This window comes from Protopterus annectens, chromosome 2.part2, assembly GCF_019279795.1.
Source record: "Protopterus annectens isolate FY-2018-M chromosome 2.part2, PAN1.0, whole genome shotgun sequence".
In the NCBI taxonomy this organism is placed as follows: Eukaryota; Metazoa; Chordata; order Ceratodontiformes; family Protopteridae; genus Protopterus; species Protopterus annectens.
This window is the reverse complement of record NC_056730.1, coordinates 294,789,910-294,816,704: the sequence shown is the minus strand read 5'-3', so window position 1 is coordinate 294,816,704 and position 26,795 is coordinate 294,789,910. Positions and strand designations below refer to the sequence as shown.

General features: G+C 44.1%; 1 protein-coding gene across 1 annotated transcript in view; it reads right to left on the bottom strand.

Moving 5' to 3' along the window:
* The window catches only part of CHD1 (chromodomain helicase DNA binding protein 1), a gene marked incomplete in the record, with an annotated part of 4,694,407 nt that overhangs the window by 2,058,520 nt on the left and 2,609,092 nt on the right, over positions 1–26,795 (bottom strand). Inside the window, 1 exon segment of the mRNA XM_044063873.1 lies at positions 24,433–24,504. Coding sequence (XP_043919808.1) covers positions 24,433–24,504 — 72 coding nt within the window.

The following is a 26,795-nucleotide window of genomic DNA, read 5'->3' as shown; positions in this document are numbered from 1 at the left end:
AAAAATTTTTACAGTTTGCATAGATTTAGCTTTGTCTTCCATTTTCTTTAAAACCTCTTCTGCCTTATTACCAAACAGAGTATCATGCTGTAAAGGGGCATCCAACAATTTAGCATTAACATGATTAGGCAGATTTTCCTCCTTGAGCCAGGCATGCCTTCTAATCACAGATCCAGTAACTGCGGCCCTGCAAGAGGCCTCCAAGGAATCAAAACCACATTGCAAAGTATGCTTTCCAACCTGTTCTGCTGCATGAAATAATTCCTGCAATTCTTTATTTTCCACACAATCAGAAATCAACATCATTTTCCGTTTCAATAAGCCCATAACATGCTGTTGATATTTAAGCATATGAAACTGGTAGTTTAAGGCCCTAATTGCCAAGGTTGCAGACGTATAAACCTTCTTTCCCCATCTATCCAGCTCCCTGGAATCTCTATCAGAGGGGGTAGGATTTTTGGCTGTAGAGGCCTTTACACCTTTGGGACCCTGTGAGATAGTTTCAGGATCAGCAGCAGGATTTTTGAATAGAAATTTGTGGGAGTCAGGAACCCTGTAATATCTGTCTGGCTTACTAGGAGCCGGAGGTAAGGAATCAGGAGTCATGCTTGATTCCGAAAACACATCAACAATGTCTACTACAGGAGGTATAGCCAAAGGCCTATGCTGAGGAAGAAGAAGGAAATCCCTAAGCCTCTTTTTTGATTTAAGGGAAATCCTGACTCTCCCAATGGAAATGTTCCATTAAAGTATGCAAGGTTTCTCCAGAAGAATAATACTCAGGAGGAGATGCAGATGGGACAGATTCTTCTGCATCTGAATCCTCATAGGGTGGTATAGACAATTCACCTGTTTTTTAGGCATATGGGCCTGTGCACGCGGCCCATGCATCGTTTTTTTAGACTTGGAAGATGTTTTTGATCTTGTTTTTGAAGCTGGTGTCAGTTTTATATAGAAATGTTGAGGCCTGAAAACACCCTCAGAAGCCAGTGCCTGCTCAGCGACTCCGGAACCATCCAAGGAAGAGACATCTGCGGGTTCAATACTCTGAGAATCTGGCAGCATACCGGACTCCACATGGGTCTAGGTAGAGGCCTGTGACTTAAAAGTAGTGGGTATCAGAGGCTGCGAAAGCGGCTGAGTACTGGCAAATGGCTTAGGAGAAGCTTCGTCGTCGGCTTTGGACCTAGACCGTCTGTCTTTTTCTTTGCGTTTTTTGTGAACTTCGGTAGTCGGATTGCTAACCGACATTTCAGGATAATTAAATCTGGATTGAAAATATTTGGAAGCAAAAATATACAGACGCTTAATAGTGCGTTGGTTAAATCTAGCACAAAACCGACATCAAGGCACGTTATGATCTGGGCCTAGGCAAGGAATACAGTACAAATGAAAATCCTTATGAGGTATTTGCTTCCCACAAATAATGCAATTATTAACTTTTACTGACATCGGTAAGGAGCAAGAAAAAGTTTCCCCAACGGGGTACTTAGCTTTAGTTGAAGACTTTGTTTCTGAAACTCGAATGCGAAAATTTCAGGAGTCAGCAGACCGGCACTTGTGAAAGTACAGTTTTGTACCTACCATAAATGTAGATGTTAGAGTGCTAATACAGCTGCAGTCATAACAGATGGGTTTTCCTGCCGTCAGGTGGGTCCTCGGTCGGCCGAATTCCAAAGTCTAGGTCCGGCGTCGGTTGTCGTCGCATCTTCCCTGACGTCAGTGTGACAGGGGTATAAAAGAACCAGCCGACGCCATTTTCTTCAGTTTTTCTTGCCCCAGATGTCAGGTGCCCCCAGAAGGAAGGCAATACATAAATTTATGTAATAATGCAATGCAATATAATCAAAAAACAGTAGTTGCAAGCAAATACACTATAAATGAGTGCCCCAATCAGGTTGTATGAGGAGGTGTTAGCCAATAGGCCTGTCCCAAGAGGGGAAGGAGGGAGGGAAACCTGGACTGCAGCTGTATTAGCACTCGAACATCTACATTTATGGTAGGTACAAAACTGTACTATGTTCATCGTGCATACAGATGCAGTCATAACAGATGGGTAGAATCCCAAAGCTAAAAAAGGGGTGGTAGGCACTAGGTGGAACTAGGAGGAGCCAGGATGCCCTGCAACACTGCAGTGGCAAAGCCTGCTCTAGTTTTGGAGTATAATGGTAGGTGATAGTGCTTGGAGAAGGTATGCACAGAACTCCAAGTGGCTGCTTCCAAAATATCTTTGGTAGGAACTCCTCTGAGGAAAGCTGCAGAGGTAGCTGTGGCCCTTGTGGAGTGAGATCTGATGCCTGCAGGTACAGTTTTACCATGAAAAGAGCAACAAAAACGTATGCAGTGGGCTATCCATTTTGAGATTGTCTGTTTGGAAATTGGCTTCCCTTGAGCTCCTGTAGCATAGGACACAAAGTGTTGCTCTGATTTTCTGAAAGGCTTTGTTCTGTCCAAATAATAATGCAGCTGTCTGTGGATGTCCAAGGAAAGTAGTAGTCTCTCCCCTTTGTTTTGAGGATTAGGGTAAAAGGTAGGTAAGTGGATAGCCTGATTCAAAGCTACCCTGGATACCACCTTTGGCATAAAGGACGGGTCGGTTCATAAGGAAACTCTGTCCTAATGGAAAATGATGAAAGGCTGCCCAGCCATGAGGGCTTGTAGTTCCGATACCCTGCAAGCTGAGGTGATAGCCAGAAGGAAGGCTGTTTTCCAGGACAAATATTGCAATTCTGTTGAGGCAGCTGGCTCAAAAGGAGGCAAGGTCAGTTTTTCTAGAATGAAATTGAGGTCCCAAGCAGGTACTGGTTGTTTCCTTGGGGGTTTTATATTCTTAGCCCCTCTGAGGAACTGTCTTAAGAGAGGGTGAGAGAATAAAGGAGGATCAGTGTTGTATTCTGCAGAAATGGCTGAGGCATGGATTTTGATGGAGGAGAATGTAAGTCCACTGCTTAGCATCTCAGCTAGATACTGTAATATTTGAGGTAAATTCAGTATTCCAGGATTCTGACCCTTTTTCTCATTCCAGGCACAAAACTGTTTCCATTTTGCAGAGTAAGCTTTTCTAGTAGAAGGCCTTCTGGCCTCCAAAATGACATCCGGCACCTCCTTGGAGAGTAGGGTCTGTTGTGAAGTTAAGGAATCTTCCATGCGGCCAGACTGAGTGCTTTCAGCTGACTGTGAAGAGTTTTGAAGCTGTGCTGAGTCAGAAGAAGAGGCATTAGAGGTAGGGTCAATGGTGGGGAATGTGTCAGGCTCCTCAGGAGTGGGTACCAGTGTTGTCTTGGCCAGTCTGGAGCAATGAGAATCATCTTTGGTCTGTCTGCTCTGGTTTTTAATAGAACTTTGGGCAGCAGAGGAAGAGGTGGAAAGGCATAAACTGTCATTGTTGTCCAACTGAAAGAGAGTGCGTCCACTCTCCAGGCCTGTGGATGAAAAGTCCTTGAGCAGAATTTTGCCAATTGGTGATTTTTGTGGGAGGCAAAGAGATCTATGTCTGGCCTTCCCCATGCTTGAATTATCTCTGTAAAAACTTGAGGATGCAACTTCCACTCGTGTGGATCTGTCATATTTCTGCTTAGGTTGTCTGCCAGCGTGTTTTCCTTGCCTGGCAAGTACTGTGCTTGAAGTTCGATTTGTAATTCCAGAGCCATGTTCCAAAGAGACATGGCCAGCCTGCATAGGGGGTATGAATGGGTTCCTCCCTGTTTATGTACCACATTACTGTGGTGTTGTCTGTCCTTATCAGTAGTTGACCTGGATGCAGAAGGTCTTTGAAAGCTATAATAGCATTTATTACTGCTAGCATTTCCTTTTGATTGATGTGTAGGTGCTTTTCTTTTTGGGACCATTTGCCCTGAATGCACCGATCTGCCATGTGCGCCCCCCAGGCGTAGTCCGAGGCGTCTGTTGTGATGACGATTTGCTTGAGGCTTGCAGAATGGGAGACCTGTGTTTCTTTGGCATGCTTGAGCCCACCACAGAAATTCCTTTTGAAGACATGGAATCAGTGGTATTATTGTTTCCAAACTGTGGCTGTGTTGAGACCATAGGTTTTTCAGGTACCATTGAAGTTTCCTCATATGCAGCTTTGCACATGGGATTAGTAGGATGCAAGATGCCATGAATCCCAGAGCCTGCAGGATTTTCCTTGCAGTCAGCCTGGTGAAATTTGCTAGTTTTCTGAAGTATTGAGTTAGTGGACCCTGTTTCTCTGGTGTGAGGTAGGCCATCTGGGTGTTTGTGTCCAAGTTGGCACCCAGGAAAATTATTGTTTGAGAGGGTATTAGCCTTGATTTCTTTTTGTTGACTGTGTATCCCAGAGAATTCAACAACATTATTACAAAAGCCAGAAGTTTCAGAAGTATGTGCTTGCTGTCCGCTTGGATCAGGCAGTCGTCCAAATATGGGTATATTTGTATCCCTTGAAGTCTGCAGTAGGCAATTACTGATGCCAGGCATTTCGTGAATACTCTGGGCGCAGTAGATAAGCCAAAGGGCAATGCAGAAAATTGATAATGGGTTGAACCTGCAAGAAATCTGAGGTATCTTCTGCAATCTTGTCTGATTGGGACATGCAGGTATGCCTCCTTGAGGTCCAATGTTACCAGCCAAGACTCCTTGCCCAGCATGGGAAGAAGCTGCTGTAATGTGAGCATCTTGAATTTTGGCACGAGTAAAAATGTGTTTAGGATGGATAGGTCCAAAATAGGTCTCCAATCTTTTCCCTTCCTTGGTACCAGGAATAGTCTGGAGTAAAATCCTTGACCTTGTTCTTGTGTAGGTACCTCTTGAATAGCTTTCATGTCCATGAGATCTGAAATTTGTTTTTGTGCCTCTGCCCTTTGATTGTGTGGCAGGTTTGGCATGCCTCTAATCTTTGGAAGGGTGTGAAAATGGAATCTGTAGCCTCTGTTTATAATGTCCAGGATCCATTTGTCTTTTGTGACAATATGCCAATTTTTCAAAAATAATGCCAGTTTTCCGCCTAAAGGTGCTGCCATTTGAGCCTTGCTTGGCATGCAAAGGGGAAAGTCATTGGGTCTGCTTTCTGAATGGCTGTGAACTATCCTCACCACCTCTTTGTGCAGGAGCTTGCCATTGTCTGCCTCTAGATCATTGAGATTGCCCTCTGCCCCTCGGGCCTGTATCTACCTCTTTGGGGTCTGTCCATGGCTGGAAAGGACCAATTTTTGGAAGGCCAATTTCTACTGAAACGTGGAGGTTGTACCTGTAGGAAATCTTTCACTGTTTGCATTGATTTAGCCTTTTCCTCCATTTTCTTTAATACCTCCTCAGCTTTAACACCAAATAATACATCTTTTTGCAGAGGGGCATCTAGTAATTTAGCTTTGACATGATCTGGTAAGGTTTGCTCTTTGAGCCAGGCATGTCTACGTATGACTGATCCTGTAACAGCAGCTCTACATGAGGCCTCTAAAGCATCAAAACCACATTACAAAGTTCTGCACTATGCATCAAATCCTGCAACTCCTTCAAGTCTGGTTGTTCAGGTTGTGACATTTTGCTTCTCAACTGTGATAACAGAAACTGTTGGTACTTTAACATATGGAACTGGCAGTTTAATGCCCTCATGGTTAAGGTGGCCAAGGTGTATACCTTTCCCCCCCACCTTTCTAAAGCTCTGGAATCTCTTTCTGAAGGTAATGGATTTTTAGTAGTGGAGGCCTTAATTCCCTTGGGGCCCTGTGAGATAGTTTCTGGGTCAGCCGCATGGCTTTTGTGTAGGAATTGGTGCGAGTCAGGAACCCGGTAATACCCGTCAGGCTTGACTGGGGCTGGAGGTAAAGAGTCTGGGTTAAGGCAGGCCTCCGAATACACATCATCTAGAATGTCTAAGACAGGAGGTATAGCCAGAGGCCTGTGCTGAGGGAGCAAGAGAAAATCCCCAAGCCTTTTCTTGGAGTCTGGGTACTCTTGGCCTTCCCAGTGGAAGTGTTCCCTCAAGGTATGCAAGGTTTCCCCAAAAGAGTAATCCTCAGGGGGGGAGACAGAGGGAATGGACTCTTCTGCATCAGAATCCTCAAAAGGGGAGTATGAATGTTCCTGGTCATCAGAATGCTCTGAAATAATGGAGGCCTGGTCCAAGGAGGGGGATTCTTCCTCCACTCTGGGCCTTTTGTCCGGGGTTGAGAACCCTTGATAAGAGTAATCAAATCCTCAGCCATTTTGAGCATCTGCTTTTTAGGCATGGGGCCTTGAGAAGGGCCCTGTGGAGCTTGTCTCTTAGCATGCATGGCTGCTTTAGACTTAGTGAAAGCCTTGATGGAAAAAGAAGAGGAAGGCCTGAAGACACCTTGAGAGGTGGCAGACCTGTCTAAACTCTGAGTTTCACCGCCAAGAGTGGCTTTGGTATCGGTAGTCGGGGTGTGGGCCGAAGAGCCTGCGACCTCGGGTACAGTAGACACCGCCAATGAAGTGTCGTCGGTAGTCAGGGGCTGCGTAGGCACCTCACTGAGAACCGGACCACCTGTAGTCGGCTTTGGCATGGTGTCGGTAGAAGCCGCGGACCTTGTATGTCGGTCCTTATCTTTGCGTCTTTTACTCAAAACTGGAGTCGGAGTATCTGACGACATAATGTAATTACATTTTTTGCCAAAATAGTGTTGGGCGAACTCCGCCCGACTTTTAATGGTGCGTCTGTTGAATGTAGCACAAAAATGACAGGCCGAGACGTCGTGGTCTGGGCCTAAGCAAGGAATGCAGAGGGAATGAAAATCCTTATGCGGTATTTGCTTCCCCACATGAAATGCAATTATTAACTTTGTCTGACATCGGTCTGAGGCAAGAAAAGTTTCCCCAACGGGGTACTTAGCTTTCAAGAAGACTTCGGTTGCAAAATATTCGTAATCTCAGGAGCTGGCCGACCAGCACTTGCGAACTGCTTCTGCTTCGGGCACCGTGCGGCAAGAAAGACTGAAGAAAATGGCGTCGGCTGGTTCTTTTATACCCCTGTCGCACTGACGTCAGGGAAGAAGCGACGACAACCGACGCCGGACCTAGACTTTGGAATTCGGCCGACCGAGGACACGCTTGATGGCAGGAAAACCCATCTGATGTTCATCGTGCATACAGATGCAGTAATCAAAACCCATCTGTTATGACTGCAGCTGTATGCACGATGAGCTTCTGCTTCTGCTTCGGGCACCGCGCGTCAAGAAAGACTGAATAAAATGGCATCGGCTGCAAGTTTTATACCCCTGATGTCATGGAAGAGGAGACAGCAACCGACGCAGGACCCAAGACTTTGTTATTCAGGCCGATTGAGGGCAACCTGCCAGAAGATTACCCAAATGTAATGACTGCAACAGTGAAACACGAAGAGCATCTACATTTATGGTAAGTGTACACAACTGTACTATGTTCATGTTTCACTGTTGCAGTCATCACACTTAGGTTGATTCCTAAAGCTGAAGAATGGGTGGATGCAGTCAAGAAGAGTAGGGGCTGGCTAGTACGCCCTGCAGGATTGCTGTTGCAAAGCCCGCCCTGAATTTCGAAAAGATAGGCAGGTGGTAATGCTTGGTGAAGGTATGAACAGAACACCAAGTAGCAGCTTCCAAAATGTCCCTGGTAGGGACTCCTCTGAGAAAGGCTGTAGAGGTTGAAGTTGCCCTAGTGGAATGCGTTCTGACTCCCTGAGGGGGTGGTTTCCCATGGTGTTTGTAACAGAAATGGATACAGTGTGCTATCCATTTGGAGACTGTTTTTTTGATATGGCCTTGCCCTCTGCCCCTACTGCAAAGCTGACTAATAACTGGTCAGCTTTCCTAAAGGCCTTAGTCCTATCAAGGTAGAATCTGAGTTGTCTGTGCACATCTAGAGAGTGCAGGATCCTTTACCCCTTTATTTTGAAGATTAGGGAAAAAGGTGGGCAAATGGATAAATTGGTCGAGAGCCACACTGTACATCTCTTTAGACATAAAAGTTTGTTTAGACCTGAGGGAGACCCTGGCAGCATGAAAAATAATGAAGGGTTCCACAGCCATAAGTGCTTGTAGCTCAGACACTCTTCAAGCTGAATTGACGGCCAGAAGCAAGGCTGTTTTCCAAGAGAGGAATTTTAACTCTGCTGACACTGCAGGCTCAAAGGGGGGGGGGGGGAGGGGGGAGTAGCGTGAGTTTTTCCAACACAAAGTTAAGGGCCCAAGCAGGGGTGGGGGCTCTTCTTGGTGGCCTTAAGTTGGTAGCCCATCTCAGGAACTGCTTGATGAGAGGGTGAGAGAGAAAAGAGGTGGCTCTGTGCTGTAATGAGCAGAGATGGCAGAGGCATGGATCTTAATGGAGGAGGAGGAGAGGCCTTTGTGAAGTAGGTCTGCTAGGTAATCAAGGATGAAAGGCAAGGAGGGATGTGCTGTATCAGCTCCTTAGTGTGAACCCAGGAACAATATCTTTTCCACTTGTCAGCATGGGATTTCCTTGTACTGAGTCGTCTGGCTTCACATGTGACATCCAGTACTTGCTTGTTTAGGCTGGCCACCGGAGGAGAAGTCGAGGGATAAGCCAGGCTGCAAAGTTCTGGGTCTGCAACTGTGGATGCAAGAACTTCCCCTCCTGCTGAGTCAGGAATGTAGGGATTTGGGGTAGGTGTCAAGGAGGCAATGGTGAGACTACACAGTAGTGGATGCCAGTGTTGGCGTGGCCAGTCTGGGGCAATCAGGATTGCCCTTGGTATTTCCTCCCTTATCTTGAGGAATACTCTTGTAAGAAGAGGTAGAGGGGGAAATGCATAGATTTAGAGGTTTCCCTAATGGAAAGAAAGGGCATCCACTTTCCAGGCCTTGCTGCGAGGTACCCTGGTGCAGAATTTGCTGAGCTGGTGGTTGTAGGGGGAGGCAAACAGGGCCACCTTCGGAGTACCCCATTTCTGGGTCACAAGGCTGAAGGTGTTGTGGTTTAATTGCCACTCATGTGGGTCTAGGAGATTTCTGCTAAAGTTGTCTGCCAGAGAGGTTTTGGTTACCTGGCAGGAATTGAGCTTGCAGGTGAATATGCATGGCTGAGTCCATGCTCCACAGGGTCATGGCTAGCCTACACAGTGGATAAGAGTGGGTTCCCCCCTGCTTGTTTATGTACGACATCACTGTGGTGTTGGAAGTTTTGATTAGTAAGGGCCCTGGTGTGAATATGGATCTGAAAGCTGTTCGAGCATGTTGAACAGCTATCATCTCTTTTTGGTTGATGTGCAGTGAATTTGATTTGGGCTCCAGTGGCCCTGAATGCACCTGCCGTCCAGTTGTGCACCCCAGACATAATCTGATGCGTCTGTGGTTAGGGTCTGGGTGGCGTGGGGTTGTGTAAAGGGAAGCCCCTTGTTGTGGTTGCTTGCTGCCGCCCACCAAAGGAACTCTTTCCTTAGAGAAGGTATCATAGATATGATTGTTTCCAGGTCCTGAGAATGTTGGCACCAAAGACTTAAGCACCACTGAGGTTTCCTCATATGCAGTCTGGCATATGGAAGTAGCAGAATGCAGGCAGCCAAGAACCCTAGAGCCTGCAGGATTTTCCTTGCGCATAGCTGGGTTCTGGAGGCCATTTGAGCAAAGTAGCCTGTCAGATAAGTTTGTTTTTCTGGTGTAAGGAATGCCATCTGGGATGTTGTGTCCAAGCTTGCTTCCAGGAATACAATTTTTTGACTGGGGACTAGTTTGGATTTCTTTTCTTTGATAGTGTACCCCAGGGAGGTTAGAAGGTCCTTTACAAATGTCAGGTGCTGCAACAGCTTTTCCTGTCTGCCTGAATTGGGCAATCGTCCAAGTAGGGATAAATTTGAATATTTCTCTGTCTGCAATAGGCAATGACTGGAGCCAGACATTTTGTGAAAACTCTGGGAGCAGTGGATAAGCCAAAGGGAAGTGCAGAGAACTGATCATGCATAGATCCTCCCCTGAAACGTAGATATTTCCTGCAGGAGTCCCTTACTGGGATGTGCAAATAGGCCTCCTTTAGGTCTAGGGTGGCTAACCAAGCATCTTTGGACAGCATAAGGAGAAGCTGCTGTAGGGAGAGCATTTTGAATTTTAGTAACACCAGGAAGGTGTTTAGAATGGATAGATCTAAGATTGGGCACCAGTTCCCCTCTTTCCTGGGTACCAGGAAAGGTCTGGAATAAAAACCTTGGCCTATCTGTTCTGCAAGAACAGGCTGAATTTTTCCTTATGGACAGCAGGGACTAAACTTAGTTTTGTGCCTCTGCCCACTGGTTTGGAGGAAGATCTGGGAACCCTTTTGGGGTTGGCAGCGTGTGGAAATAAAATTTGTACCCCTGAGATACTATGTTGAGGACCCATCAATCATTGGTGATGGAGGTCCAATTTTTTGCATGGTGGGGAAGTTTTCCTCCTAGGGGCACGAGCAATTGGGCAGAGGTGAGGGGTGGAGTTAAGAAGTCATTGTGAATTCTTTCCCTAAGGGGGTGGCTTAGCACTCCCTGCTTTAGAAGTGGAGGTACTCCATTGCTTAGATATCTGACTACCCTGAGACTGTAATCTGGTGGGTTTGTTTCCCATGGGTCTAGTTTGAGATGGCCTTGAGAGTGCTGGAAAGGACCAATGTTTTGAGGGGCAATGCCTACTAAATCTTGGAGGCTGCACTTGCAAAACATCTTTGACTGTCTGCATAGACTTAGCCTTTTCTTCCATCTTTTTTTAAAAGCTCTTCCGCTTTGGTGCCAAACAGATTGTCCTTGTTCAGAGGAGCACCCAATAATTTTGATTTGACATGGTCTGGCAAGGTCTGCTCCTTAAGCCAGGCATGCCTTCTAATTACAGAACCTGTGACTGCTGCCCTGCAAGATGCTTCTAGGGTGTCAAACCCACACTGCAGGGTATGCTTGCTGACTTGACTTGCAGAATGCATAAGCTCCTGTAGAGCTCTATTTTCTGTACAATCAGGAACGGTACATCATTTTTGCTTAATAAGTTCCATAGTATGTTGCTGGTATTTCGGCATGTGGAACTGACAATTTGATGCTCTAATGGAGAGAGTTGCAGAGGTGTATACTTTTTTACCCCATCTGTCTAAACCTGGGAATCCCTGTCTGAGGGAGCGGGATTCTTAGCTGTAGTTGTTTTTATTCCTTTAGGCCCTTGGGAGAAGACCTCTGGGTCAGCATAGGATTTTTGAAGAGAAATTTGTGAGGGTCAGGGACTCTGTAGTACCGGTCAGGTTTCATTGGAGCAGGGGGGTAAAGTATCAGGAGTTAGACTGGATTCCATAAAGACATCCAAAACATTCAGAACAGGAGGGATAGCTAAGGGTCTGTGCTGTGGTAGACCTAAAATTCCCCCGAATCTCTTTTTGGACTGAGGAAAATCCTGGCATTCCCAATGGAAATGCTCGCTCAAAACATGTAGGGATTCACCAACAGAAAAATCCTCTGGAGGGGAGGCAGAAGGAATGGATTCCTCTGCATCTGAATCCTCAAAGGCAGATAAGGGCATGTCTTCATAATCAGAAAAGTACAGTTGTGTACACTTACCATAAATGTAGATGTTCGAGTGTATTCACTACTGCAGTCATTACATTTGGGTAATCTGCTGGCAGGTTGCCCTCAGTCAGCCTGAATAACTAAGTCTTGGGTCCTGCGTCGGTTGCTGTCTCCTCTTCCATGACGTCAGGGGTATAAAACATGCAGCCGACGCCATTTTATTCAGTTTTTCTTGCCCCAGATGTCAGGTGCCCCCCAAATGGGGAGCAAAAAAAAAAAAAAAAATATATATATATATATATATATATATATATATATATATATATATATATGTATATATTTACACAGAAATATATAAAAATGCACTTTTAGCAACATAAACTTTACCTTCATCTAAAAGCAAACACACCACAAAGGCTTTAGTATACAGTGAAGGAAAGAAAAGTTATAGAAAATGGGGATGGCGAGGGGGTAACCTGGACTGCAACCGTGAATACACTCTAACATCTACATTTATGGTAAGTGTACACAACTGTACTATGTTTTCGTGTTTCACTGTTGCAGTTATTACATTTGGGTAGAATCCCAAAGCTATGGAAGGGAGGATGGAACTAAATAGCATTAGGAGCGGCTATAAGGACCTGCAGAATTGCAGTGGCAAAGCCTGCCCTGGATTTGGAGGAGAGAGGCAAATGATAATGAATTGTGAAGGTATGAACAGAGCTCCAAGTAGCAGCCACTAGAATGTCTTTGGTTGGAACTCCGAGAAAAGATGCTGAGTTAGAGGCAGCCCTGCTGAGGTAGAGGCAGCCCTGGTGGAATGTGAACTGATCCCCTTGGGCACAGGGTTTACCATGGTGCAAGTAGCAGAAACAAATGCAGTGGCTTATCCACTTAGAAATAGTCTGCTTTGATATAGCCTTCCCTCTGACCCTGCAGCAAATGCCACCAGTAGTTGCTCAGACTTCCTTAGAGATTTGGTCCTATTTAAGTAGAATCTTAGTTGTCTGTGTACATCCAATGAATGCAGAATCCGCTCCCCCTTGTTTTGCAGATTTGGGTAAAATGCTGGCAGATGAATTGTCTGGTTAAGAGCCAGACTGGATACCACCTTAGGCATAAAAGAAGGATTGGTCCTGAGGGAAATCCAGTCTGGCCAAATGTAATAAAATGTTCCACAGCCATGAGAGCCTGTAGTTCTGAAACCCTTCTTGCTGAAGTGACTGCCAAGAGGAAAGCTGTTTTCCAAGATAGAAATTTTATATCCGCAGTAGCTGCTGGTTCAAAAGGAGGCAGTGTGAGTTTTTCCAGCACAAAGCTTAGGTCCCATGTAGGAGTTGGTGATCTTCTGGGAGGCCTTAAATTTTTGGCCCCTCTAAGATACTGTTTGACCAGAAGATGAGAAAAGGGGGGAGGCTCTGTGTTGTAATGAGCCGAGATGGCAGAGGCATGCATTTTTATTGAAGAAAAATATAGGCCCTTGTCAAGCATCTCAGTCAAATATTGTAAAATGTGAGGAATATTGGGCTTTGCTGTGTTCATTCTTCCATTTATCAGCATAATATTTTCTAGTACTAGGCCTTCTGGCTTCCAAAATGACATCCATCACAGATTTACTGAGAGGTGTTGTTTGAATAGTTAAATGATCAGCCATGCTGCAAGGTTCAGAGTTTGGAGCCGAGTGTGGAGAATTTGATTGTTCTGCTGAGACAGTAGATGAGGTATTTCAGGCAAGTACCAAGGAGGAAGTTGAGACATATTCCTTAGAATTGAGCACCAGTGCTGGCGAGGCCAGTCTGGAGCAACTAGGATCATTTTTGTTTTTTCCTGTCTGACTTTTAGTAAGACCTTGGAGAGAAGAGGCAGAGGGGGAAAGGCATACACTGATAGTTTTTTCCAACTGAAGGATAGGGCATCCACTTTCCATGCTTTTCTGTGATAAGTTGTTGTGCAGAATTTGTCCAGCTGATAATTTTGGGGAGAGGCAAACAGATCTATGTCTGGGTTCCCCCATTTCTGTGTTAACATGCTGAAGATTTGTGGATCCAGTTTCCATTTGTGTGGGTCCATAAGATTTCTGCTTAGGTCGTCTGCCAGTGTATTTTGTTTTCCTGGCAGGAATTGAGCTTGAAGATGTATGTGGTAAGTCAAAGCTGTGTTCCACAATGCCATGGCTAGTCTGCAAAGGGGGTAGGAATGTGTACCCCCCTGCTTGTTTATGTGCCACATAACCGTGGTGCTGTCCTTCTTTATCAGTAGTTGTCCTGGATGAAGTAAGTCCTTGAAGGCTGTCAGAGCATTCTGAACAGCTAGCATCTCTTTCTGGTTGATATGCAGATGCATTTGTTTTGGGCTCCATTTGCCCTGAATGCATCTCCCTGCCAGGTGGGCCCCCCAAGCATAGTCTGATGCATCTGTAGTTAGGGTTTGGGTGGCAGGGGGTAGAGTGAATGACAGTCCCTTGTTTTGGTGACATGTCTCTGCCCACCAAAGAAACTCCTGTTGTAGGCAGGGAATGAGAGGAATCATTGTTTCCAGACTGTGACAATGTTGACTCCATAGACTTTTTAGGTACCATTGTAGTTTCCTCATATGCAGTCTCGCACATGGAATTAGTAGAATGCAGGATGCCATGAACCCCAAAGCCTGCAGAATTTGTCTTGCAGATAACTGGGTTTTTGTTGCCATTTGTTTGAAGTATGTTGTCTGTTGCCTTTGTTTGTCTGGTGTAAGGTAAGCCATCTGGGCAGTTGTATTCAAGGTTGCACCCAGGAATGTAATTATTTGAAAGGGTAACAGTTGGGATTTCTTTTCATTTACTGTGTACCCCAGGCATATTAGAAGCCTTTTTACAAATGCAAGATGTTGAAGAAGAGTTTCCTTGTCCTCTGATTGAATGAGACAGTCATCCAGATAAGGATAAATTTGTATGTTTCTTTGTCTGTAAAATGCAATTACTGGTGCCAGGCACTTTGTAAAGACACTGGGCACAGAAGATAAGCCAAAGGGCAGTGCAAAGAATTGGTAATGCGGAAAACCTGACTTGAAGCGGAAGTGTCTTCTGCATGATTCCCTTATTGGGATATGCAGGTATGCCTCTTAAGTCTAGAGTCACTAACCAAGCGTTCCTCCCCAGCATAGGCAGTAGCTGTTGTAAAGTCAGCATTTTGAATTCTGGAATGTCCAGGAACGTGTTCAAAATCAATAAGTCCAGTATTGGATGCCAGGCATGTTTTTTTCTGGGTACCAGGAAAAGTCTTGAATAAAAACCTTGTCCTTTTTCCTCTTCTGGTACTGGTTGAATAGCCCCCATATCCATGAGGGACATAACTTGTTTCTGGGCATCTGCCCAGTGATTTTGTGGCAGATCTGGCCAACCGTTTGGAATTGTAAATGTATGAAAATTAAATCTGTACCCGTGGGATACCATGTTTAATACCAACTTGTCCTGGGTAATTAACTGCCAATTTTGAGCATGAAGTGCTAGTTTTCCTCCCGAGGGGGCTGCCAAAAGATAAGTGCTTGGTGAAGGTAGAGGAAAGTCATTGAGACTGCTTACTGTAGGGGTTGTGCTTTGTTTCCTCCAGATTTGGAGGTGGAGGCACCCCATTGCTTTGACCTGTAAGAACCCTGTGATTGGTATCTGGAGCCTTTTGAGTGCCTGCATTTGCCTTGAGCAGCTGTGTTGGACACTAGAAAAGACCAATTTTTTGTAGGCCAGTGCCTACTGAACCTGGGTGGCTGCACTTGCAAGAAATCTTTTACAGTTTGCATAGATTTAGCTTTGTCTTCCATTTTCTTTAAAACCTCTTCTGCCTTAATACCAGAGTATCATGCTGCAAGGGGGCATCCAACAATTTAGCTTTAACATGATCAGGCAGATTTTGCTCCTTGAGCCAAGCATGCCTTCTAATCACAGATCCAGTAACTGCGGCCCTGCAAGAGGCCTCCAAGAAATCAAAACCACATTGCAAAGTATGCTTTTCAACCTGTTCTGCTGAATGCAATAATTCCTGTAATTCTTTATTTTCCACACAATCAGAAAGCAACATCATTTTCTGTTTCAGTAAGCCCAAAACATGCTGCTGATATTTAAGAATATGAAACTGACAGTTTAAGGCCCTAAATGCCAAGGTTGCAGACGTATAAACCTTCTTTCCCCATCTATCCAGCACCCTGGAATCTCTATCAGAGGGGGTAGGATTTTTGGCTGTAGAGGCCTTTACACCCTTGGGGCCCTGTGAAATAGTCTCAGGATCAGCAGCAGGATTTTTGAATAGAAATTTGTGGGAGTCAGGAACCCTGTAATATCTGTCTGGCTTACTAGGAGCCGGAGGTAGGGAATCAGGAGCCATGCTTGATTCCGAAAACACAATCAACAATGTCTAATACAGGAGGTATTGCCTAAGGCCTATGCTGAGGAAGAAGGAAATCCCTAAGCCTCTTTTTTGATTTAGAGAAGTCCTGACTCTGCCAGTGAAAATGTTCCCTTAAAGTATGCAAAGTTTCTCCAAAAGAGGAATCCTCAGGAGGAGACGCAGATGGGATGGATTATTCTGCATCAGAATCCTCATAGGGTGGAATAGAAAATTCCTGATCAGAAGAGGAACCAGAAGAAATGGAAACCTGATCTGAAGATTCATAATCAGTGCCTTGCCTAGGCCTCTTAGCAGGGGGGGGGGGGCTGATCAAGGTAATTAAGTCCTCAGCCATTCTGATCATCTGTTTTTTAGGCATAGGGGCCTGAGCACGTGGCTCAGGCATCTGTTTCTTTATACACAGAAGTTTTTGATCTTGTTTTTGAGGCTGGCGTCGGTTTAATATAAAAATGTTGAGGCCTGAAAACACCCTCAGAAGCTGGTGCCTGCTCAGCGGCACCAGACCCATCCAAGGGAGAGACATCCATGGGTTCAATACTCAGAATCTCACAGCATAACGGGCTCTGTATGGCATCGGTAGTGGCCTGTGACTCAAAAGTAGCGGGTATCAGGGGCTGCGAAAGTGCCTCACTGAGTACCGGCAAACCGGCGACTGGCTTAGAAGCTTCATTGTCGGTTTTGGACCTCGACTGTCTGTCTTTGCACTTTTTGTGAACTCCGGTAGTCGGATTGCTAACCGACATCATTTCAGGATAATTAAATCTTGATCCAAAATATTTAGAAGCAAAAATATACTGACGCCTAATAGTGCGTTGGTTAAATCTAGCACAAAACCGACAGCAAGGCACGTTATGATCTGGGCTTAGGCAAGGAATACAGTACAAATGAAACTCCTTATAAGGTATTTGCTTCCCACAAGTAATGCAATTATTAACTTTTACTGACATCGGTAAGGAGCAAGAAAAGGTTTCCCCAACGGGGTACTTAGCTTTAGCATGAAGACTTCGGTTCTGAAACTCGAATTCGAAAACTTCAGGAGTCGGCCAACCGGCACTTGCGAACTGCTTCTGCTTCAGGCACCACGCGGCAAGAAAGACTGAATAAAATGGCGTCGGCTGCATGTTTTATACCCCTGATGACTTGATGTCATGGAAGAGGAGACAGCAACCGATGCAGGACCCAAGACCTTGTTATTCCTCCAAACAAAAGCAAATACACTAAAAAGGCATTTAAGTGTAGTAAAAGAAAATAAAGGTATAGTAAGAGAAAAAAACAGGGGGCTGGAGGGAGGGTAACCAGGACTGCAACTGTGAATACACTCGAACATCTATATTTATGTTAAGTGTACACAACTGAACTATGTCCTTCGTGTTTCACTGTTGCAGTCATTACATTTGGGTAGATTCCCAAAGCTATGAATGGGAGGATGGATTTATACAACATTAGGTCCGGCTATAAGGCCCTGCAAAACAGCAGTGGCAAAGCCAGCTCTGGATTTAGAGAAAATTGGTAGATGATAATGTTTGGTGAAAGTATGAACTGAACTCCAGGTATCAGCTTCTAGAATATCCCTGGTAGGAACACCTCTGAGAAAGGCTGTAGTAGATGCAGCCCTGGTGGAATGGGATCTGATCCCCTGGGGGATAGGTTTTCCAAGGTGCTTACTGCAGAAATTAATACAATGGCTTATCCATTTGGAAATGGTTTGCTTTGAAATAGCCTTTCCCTCTGCCCCTGCTGCAAAAGCTACCAGCAGTTGTTCAGATTTTATTTGAGATTTAGTCCTGTCCAAGTAAAATCTAAGTTGTCTGTGTACATGCAATGAATGCAGAATCCGCTCCCCCTTGTTCTGTGGATTGGGAAAGAAAGTTGGCAAATGAATGGACTGATTTAAGAGCCACACTGGACACCACCTTGGGCATGAAGGATGGGTTGGTCCCGAGTGACACCCTGTCCACATGAAAAATGATGAAAGGCTCCACTGTCATAAGGGCCTGTAATTCAGAAATCCTTCTAGCCAAAGTGATTGCTAAAAGGAAGGCTGTTTTCCAGGAAAGAAATTTTAAGTCTGCAGTAGCAGCTGGCTCAAAAGGAGGGAAGAGTGAGTTTCTCCAATACAAAGTTAAGGTCCCAGGCAGGGGTTGGAGCTTTCCTGGGTGGTCTCAAGTTTTTGGTCCCTCTGAAGTACTGCTTTAGCAGAGGATGAGAGAAGAGGGGAGGTTCTGTGTTGTAATGAGTTGAAATGGCGGAGGCATGGATTTTTATGGAAGAAAAAGACAGGCCCTTGTGAAGCATCTCAGTTAAATATTGCAAAATCTGAGGTAAATTGGGCGCTGCTGTGCTTATTCCTTGAGACAGATTCCAGGCACAGAATCCTTTTCCATTTATCAGCATAAGATTTTCTAGTACTAGGTCTTCTCGCTTCCAAAATGACATCGATCACAGGTTTGCTGAGGGATGCTAAGGGGGAATTTAAGTGATCAGCCAAGCTGCAAGATTCAAAGTTTGGAGATGAGGGTGCAGAATTTGGGTGTTCTGCTGAGACAGTAAGGAAGGTGTCTGAAGCAGGTGCCATGGAGATGTTTGTGACAGACTGGGTACCAGTGTTGGCGAGGCCAGTCTGGAGCAATCAAAATAATTTTTGGTTTGTCCTGTTTGACTTTTAGTAGAACCTTGGAGAGTAGAGGCAGAGGGGGAAAGGCATAGAGTGATAGGTTTTTCCAGCTGAAGGACAAAGCATCCACTTTCCAGGCTTTTTTGTGAGGAGTTCCTGTGCAAAATTTGTGCAACTGGTAGTTCTGGGGTGAGGCAAAAAGATCCATGTCTGGGCTCCCCCCATTTGTGTGTCAACATGTTGAAAATCCGTGGTTCCAGTTTCCATTCGTGTGGGTCCATGAGATTTCTGCTTAGTTCGTCTGCCAAAATATTCAGCTTTCTTGGCAGGAATTAAGCTTGTAGTTGTACATGATAGCTCAAGGCCATGTTCCACAATGCCATGGCTAGGCTAGGGGTAGGAATGTGTACCTCCCTGCTTGTTTATGTACCACACAACTGTGGTGCTGTCCGTCTTTACCATTAGTTGTCCTGGATGAAGGTAGTCCTTTGAAGGTTGTCAGTGCATTCTGTACAGCTAGCATTTCTTTTTGATTGATATGAAGGTGCATTTGATTTGGGCTCCATTAGCCCTGAATGCACTTCCCTGCCAGATGAGCCCCCCATGCATAGACTGATGCGTCTGCAGTTAGGGTTTGGGCGGCAGGGGGTGGTGTGAATGGCAGTCCCTTGTTTTGGTGGCAGGCCTCTGCCCACCATAAAAACTCTAGTTGCAGGCAAGGAATGATAGGAATCATTGTTTCCAGGCTGTGACAATGTTGACTTCATAAACTTTTTATGTACCACTGAAGTTTCCTCATATGCAGTCTTGCATATGGAATTAGAAGAATGCAGGAGGCCACGAACCCCACGGCTTGCAGTATTTTTCTTGCAGACAGCAGGGTTTTTGTGGCCACCTGTTTGAAATAAGTCACCAAATGAAGTTGTTTTTCTTGCGTAAGGAAAGCCATCTGGGCAGTTGTAGTCGAGCTTGCACCCAGGAATGTAATTTTTTGAGAGGGTACCAGTTGTGATTTAATTTCGCTTATAGTGTAACCTAGACAAATTCGAACCCTTTTTACAAACGCCAGATGTTTTAGGAGAATGGCCTTGTTTTCTGCCTGAATTAGACAATCGTCCAGGTATGGATATATTTGAATATTTCTTTGCCTGCAAAATGCAATTACTGGAGCCTGGCACTTTGTAAAGACCCTGGAAGCAGTACATAAAAGCCAAAGGGCAGTGCAGAGAACTGATAATGCAAGTAGCCTGCTTTGAAGCGGAGGTATCCTCTGCATGATTCCCTGATTGGGATATGCAGGTAAGCCTCTTAAATATAGAATTGCCAACCGGGCCTCTTTGCCTAGCATAGGAAGTAACTGGTGAAGAGTCAGCATCTTGAATTTTGGAATGTCCAGAAAGGTGTTTAGAGTAGACAGGTCCAGAATTGGACGCAATGATTTGTCTTTTCTGGGTACCAGGAAAAGTCTGGAATAGAAACCTTGTCCCTTTTCCTCCTCTGGTACTAGTTGAATAGCCCCCATGTTCATGAGGGAAAGTACTTGTTTCTGGGCCTTTGCCCACTGACTTGAGGGCAGGTCTGGCCATCCGCTTTGAGGTGGCAACTTGTGGAAATGAAATCTGTATCCCTGGGATACTATATTTAAAACCCATTTGTCCTGGGTTATAAGTTGCCATTTTTTTGCATGAAAAGCCAGTTTTCCCCCCAAAGGGGCGGCTAAAAGGTAAGTGCTTGGTAGTTCTAGAGGAAAGTCAATGAGACTGCTTACCATAAGGAGGTGTCTTGTTGCTTCCAGATTTGGAAGAGGAGGCACCCCATTGCTTAGCCCTGAAAGTCCCTTGGGACTGAAACCTGGTGCCTTTGGAATGTCTGGGTTGGACTTGAGTGGCTCTGGAAGGAACTGGAAAGGACCAGTTCTCAGTAGGCCAGTGCCTACTAAATCTTGAAGATTGCACTTGTAAGAAATCTTTCACAGTTTGCATAGATTTAGCTGTATCTTCCATCTTTTTTAGAAGTTCGGCCTTATTACCAAAGAGACAGTCCTGTTGCAAAGGAGCATCCAACAATTTTGCTTTAACATGATCAGGCAGAGATTGCTCTTTGAGCCAAGCATCCTTCTAAGCACAGAAACAGTTACAGTAGCCCTGCAAGAGGCCCCCAAAGAATCAAAACCACATTGTAAAGTATGTTTTCCAACTTGTTCAGCTGAATGCAATAAATCCTGTAAATCTTTATTTTCCACACAGTCAGAAATCAACATTTTCTGTTTAAGCAGTCCCATGATATGCTGCTGATATATTAGCATATGGAATTGACAGTTTAAAGCCCTGAATGCCAAGGTTGCAGAAGTATAGACCCTTCTTACCCCATCTATCCAGCGCCCTGGAATCTCTATTAGAAGGGGTAGGATTTTTAGCAGTAGAAGCCTTAATGCCCTTGGGGCCCTGAGAAATGGTTTCAGGATCTGAAACAGGAGTTTTAAAAAATAATTTGTGGGAGTCAGGAACCCTGTAGTATCTGTCTGGCTTACAAGGAGCTGGAAACAGATAATCAGGAGCCATGCTAGATTCTGAAAACACATCAAGAATGTCTAGAACAGGAGGTATAGCCAAAGGCCTATGCTGAGGAAGAAGAAGAAAATCCCTAAGCCTCTTTTTAGATTCAGAAAAATCCTGACTTTCCTAGTGGAAGTTTCCTTTAAGGTATGTAAAGTTTCCCCAAAAGAAAAATCCTCAGGGGGAAAAGCAGAAGGAATGGAATCCTCTGCATCAGAGTCCTCATAAGTAAGTATAGACAAATCAAGTTCATTAGAAGAGTCAGAAGAAATAGAATCCTGTTCAGAAGATTCATAATCAATTTCAGCCCTAGGCCTCTTAGAAGGGGGGGGGGGTTGGCTACCCCTGATTAGAGCAATTAAATCTTCAGCCATTTTGATAATTTGTTTTTATAGGCACAGGGGCCTGCACATGTGGCCTGGGCATCGATTTTTTAGACACAGATCGAGATTTTGGCCTTAATATTGAAGTTGGTGTTGGTTTAATATACAAATCTGTAGGCCTGAATACACCCTCAGAAGCCAGTGCCTGCACAGTGGCTCCGGACCCATCCAAGACAGAGACATCCGCGGGTTCCATAATTGAAGCATCCTGCAGCATACCAGACTCCGAATGGGTCTCAGTAAAGGCCTGCAAATCAGAAGTAGCGGGTATCAGGGGCTGTGAAAGCGCCTCACTGAGTACCGGCGAACTGGCGATTGGCTTAGGAGAAGCGCCCCTGACAGTTTTGGACCTCAAGGGCCTGTCTCTGTCAATTTTCTTTGCGTTTTTTATGTATTCCGGTAGTCAGATTGTTAACAGACGTCATTTCTGGATAATTAAACCATGATCCAAAATATTTAGATGCACAAATGTACCGACTACTGATAGTGCGCTGATTAAAAAAAACACAGAACCGGCAACAAGGCACGTCGTGGTCAGGGCCTAGGCAAGGAATATAGTACAAATGGAAATCCTTATGAAGTATTTGCTTCCCACAAGTAATACAATTATTAACTTTTACTGACAATGGTAAGGAGCAAGAAAAAGTTTCCCCAACGGGGTAATTAGCTTTTTAGTTGAAGACTTCGGTTCTGAAACTCGAAAATGAAAATTTCAGGAGTCAACTGACCGGCACTTGCGAACTGCTTCTGCTTTGGTCACCGCTCGGCAAGAAAGACATAATGGCGTCGGCTGCATGTCTTATACCCCTAACGACCTGACGTCATGGAGGAAGGGACAGCAAATGATGCAGGACCCAAGACTTTGTAATCAGGCCGACTGAGGGTAACCTGCCAGCAGATTACCCAAATGTAATGACTGCAACAGTGAAACACAAAGAACATCCTCAGTCATCGGACTCTTGGTCAGATAAGGCTGCTGGGTACAAGTCCCTTTTTCTTTTAGCAAGGGAAGGCTGGCTTCCCCTAATCATCATGATCAGGTCTTCTGCCATTTTAAGCATCTGAGATTGTGGCAAGAAAGCAGGCGCTTGAGATTGGGTCGTCTGTTTTTTAGGCATAGCTCATACTCTTGGCCTTAGAAACTCACAAGTTTTAGAAAGAACTGAAGATGAGAAAAGTCGTCAGTTTGTGTCAAATATAGGTAGTGTGAAGAGCTTCCTCAGAAGCCGGTGCCTGCACAGCGGATCCAGACCCATCCAAGGTGGAGACATCTGCAGGTTCCTTAGTCAAAGAAGAATCTTGCGACATACCGGACTCCGAATGGGTCTCGGTAGCGGCCTGCAAATCCATCGAAGCGGGCATCAGGAGCTGTGAAAGCATCTCACTGAGTACCAGCGAAGTGGCGAATAGCTTAACGGAAAAGTCGGCAGTTTTGGACCTGTACGGTGTCTGTCTTTATCCTTATGTTTTTTCAGACGACCAGTAGTCGGATGGCTTACCGAAGCCATTTCAGAATAAGGAGATTGAGAATGAAAGTATTTAGCTACAATAAGGGCCTGACGAATAGTTCAGGCGTTGAACAAAGCACAAAACAGACAGTGAGGTACATCGTGGTTTGGGCCTAAAGAGGTGACGCAGTAAGAATGGAAGTCTCGGTGTGGTATTTGCTTTCCACAGGCAAGACAATTGTTAACTTTTTCTGACATCGGTTAGAGCAAGAAACAAGGATCCCCAATGGGGTACTTAGCTTTAGAAGACTTCAAGATGATTCAATTTCAGAAACAAAAACTCAGGTGGCAGCCGACCGGCACTCGTGCAAACTGCTTCTGGCTCCTCGGCAAGAAAGACTGATGTAATGGCGTCGGCTGGCTGTTTTTATACCTCTAACTAGCTGATGTCAGTACTGAAGCAACAGCAACTGATGCAGAAATACTAAGCCTCTGGTATTCGGGCCGACTGAGGGCTACCCTGGCAGGATAACCAGAGTGTGATGACTGCAACAGTGAAACACAAAGAACATCAAGAACTCTTCCATTTCTGTATGGACATTTTCCTTTTATTATGTCACATTCCTTACTTTAAGATGTTTAAAACCATTTTTGATAAGCATGTTAAGTACTAAAATTCTATCCTCTGGACTTGTGTATAAACCAGGGTAATGTGGGGAGAATACACAACTTCATTACGAGAAAGAGAATCATGATTCTGTTCGTCAAAAAGAAGCTATGAAAATAAGGTTACCATCATCTTGTTTCAGTTTAAGTACTACTTTCAGAATCAGCAGGAAGAATAAAAAGGTACAAAGAAAGGTTTGAATCCAAGACAATGAATCTAACTTTGAGAAAGTGTCAAGAAGAAGAAGAATGATGGCACAAAAGCTTTGAGGATGACTGTTGTGATAATGAGCAGACAGTACCATTTGCTATATGCACCACATCCACAGAACACTGTAAAAACTTTGCAGACCTGGCTTTTGTTTGTGAAATGGTGTTATACTGGCAGAGAAATCTGCCAGCTGGTACTGCAAGCCTGGAATATGCCCAACTGAAAGATTCAGACTATGAGGAAAAGCACAAAGCCATATCAAAAGTGAGTCTCTGCAAAGCTTGAAAAAAAATTGTGCTCCACTGCTTGCTGAAATACCATGCAACAGTGGTGTTTTCTGAACTTACTCAAAGGTGACCCAGACAGAATCTTTCCTGAAATGCTGTTAACTCTATGAATACCCTTTCATCTCTTTCAGACTGACATGAAGACACCTTGTATGCTGAGGCCAGCAAGGCTGCACAGAGACCACTGAAGAGGGCTCCCTAAGCTAGGTCTCAAAAGAGTATTTGGTTAACTATAGAGATACTGTAAGATGTAAAGGCATCCCCCCTTTAGATAGTTTCTGGGTCCATAGGCAGACAGATTTTTCTCCTAAATTGGAAAACAGCAGCCATTGGTCCTAGGGAATTTGATGACTGGTGCTCAACACATCAAGTCTAATGAATTCAAAGCAATTTACCAGCATAAAAGCTTATTATAATTAAAATAATTTCAGTGCATTTCTTACCTCTGATCCTTCGGCATTAAAATGGTCAAGCGCTTGTTTCCGTATTTCTCCTTTAATTGATCCATCTAGTCTCTAAAACAGGTAAAACAAGTACCCATTAAACAACACAACCTAAACTATGACAGTGTTAGAAAATAGAACAAAAACAACTATAAAGCTTTACCTGCTACTTTCAGTTCAGTAGTTTAAGAAAACAAATTTTATACATGTATCAAACAATTTATTTATTCATTAACATTTGTTTACTGGGACAGTCTAAATGGATAAAAGCTGCCCCTTTTCAGCACAAGCCCAGGGAGAAAAAAACATCAACTTTATACTAAGAATTTAATAAGCTGCAAAACAGGTAAAAACCACAGATTAAAAAAAAAGTACTGAATATCTTTTTCACTTCTGTGCATGTTTATGTAGAAAGCAAATATTACGGGTATTTATATTCAAGAGTACAATATATTTCCATAGAGGTACTTAGATAGGTTTCTAGGTTATTCCCATCCTGAACCGATTTTCTGATGAAGTAAGCAAGCAGGAAATCAAACATGCACATGTAGGGACTAAATTGTTGCCATTGCTATTAACAGTAAAAGACACTAATTATCCTAGTGAGGTGCATATTTACAGCCAGGATTTGTAAAGGTATTGTCAATATATTTCATTTGTCAATTTGCCTTAGATGAACTAAGAGGCAGTGCCACAGAATAGCTACAGCATAAACAGTCTCCTGATGAAATGCCTGACTTCAGTGTGATTACCACCAGAAATATATCACTAGGATCTTAACTCTATTTGGTGTATATAACAACATGATGCTCTTTAGGGATGGGCAGGAATCGTGTCTGTAAAGGAGGGTATGAGAAGTTAGGAGAGGAGTACAGGTTAAGAAGTTTGGTAGCTTTACCCAGTTAACCTGTTTTAAAAGCTGTGCAGTGATGTGCGTTATTTGGTAGGTTGGCAGCAAACTTGCAGGCTTCTACTTTCATTCTGTAGGTGCAGAGTAGGTTTGAGAGGATTGGGGATGCATAGAAAAGGGCAAGGAAGGGGGGTGGGGGGAGGCAATATTTTTTCTAATATTGGTTTATTGGATAGGGTTGGGCCGGAGTCTAGTAGATGTTGATCAAATTTAATGTTTTTATCTATGATAACACCAAGCAGTTCAGTTTGTGCTGCCACTTCAACCTTGGTTTTGTCTACGGATGAGATGTGAATGTTTTGTTTTTGTAGTGACTGATTTGGCAGGAAGAGTAATTTATTTATTTATTTATTTTGGTGGGGGGGGGGTCAATAGTAAGCTATCAATGGAAAGTCACATTTCAGTTGATGTGAAGGAGCCTTGAGTATTTTTTTTTTGTAGTTCACACAGAGTTGGGGCAGAGCAGAGAAGTGCAGAGTCTTCTGTGTAATGCACTAAGTATGCCTGTTTGACTGCTGAATAAAGATAATTTGTGAAAATGTTAAATAGCAGGGGGCCTAAAACTGAACACTGAGGGACTCCAAAAGATACTTGGAGGAATGCAGAGATGTATTTTTCCCCTTTTAACAACCTGTCTGTCTGACAGATAACTGGAATCATGAAAGGGATGAGTGATGGAGACCAGTGAAGGAAAGTTGTGTTAGTATTTTTTCACAGGAGATTGTCAGAAGCCTTGGATGGATCTAGAAAAGTGAGGATACTAGATTAAAACTGCACAAAAAAACTCAAATACAGCATTTGTGAAGCTGAGAGGGGCTGTCGTACTGTAATGTGGGTGGAAACTGCTGTGATTTGGAGAGATCATTGTCTGTTAGATTCTTGAGAAGCTGAAAGTGTATGCATCTTCCTAGATCCTTGGAGAAGGTGTGTAGTATGGATATGGGTCTACAGTTGGAGAAATATGTGCACTTTCCTCCTTTAAGTAGAGGGATGATAAAATACTTTTTCAGAGAGTAGAAACAGTTTTCTCTGCTGGAGAGGTTAAAAAAATTAAGACAGTATGCTATGACAGAAGCAACAAGTTTGAGATATTCAGGGGATATATTATCTACAGATGAGGTTTTAGTTTGAGTAGGTGTGTCGATTTGGAAGGATGGCACAAGTTGAAGGGCGAAAAGATTTGAAAGACTGTGTGGAGATTAAGAGATGGATGGTGAAGCTGGAGAGATGATATTCAGTAAGGAAAAAACTGTTTGTAAAAAGTAGTTATTAAATTGTGACGCAATGCTATGTTTAGTATTTGCTAAGGTTGGGGACAGGGTGTGGTGATACACCCTGAATTTAGTGAACTATTTACTAACGATCAGAGAAATTTGAGATTTTTTTTTTTTTTTTAGGAGACTGTGGTAATTTTTTATTGGCTCTGATTTGTTTTTTTATTATGTTGAGTAGG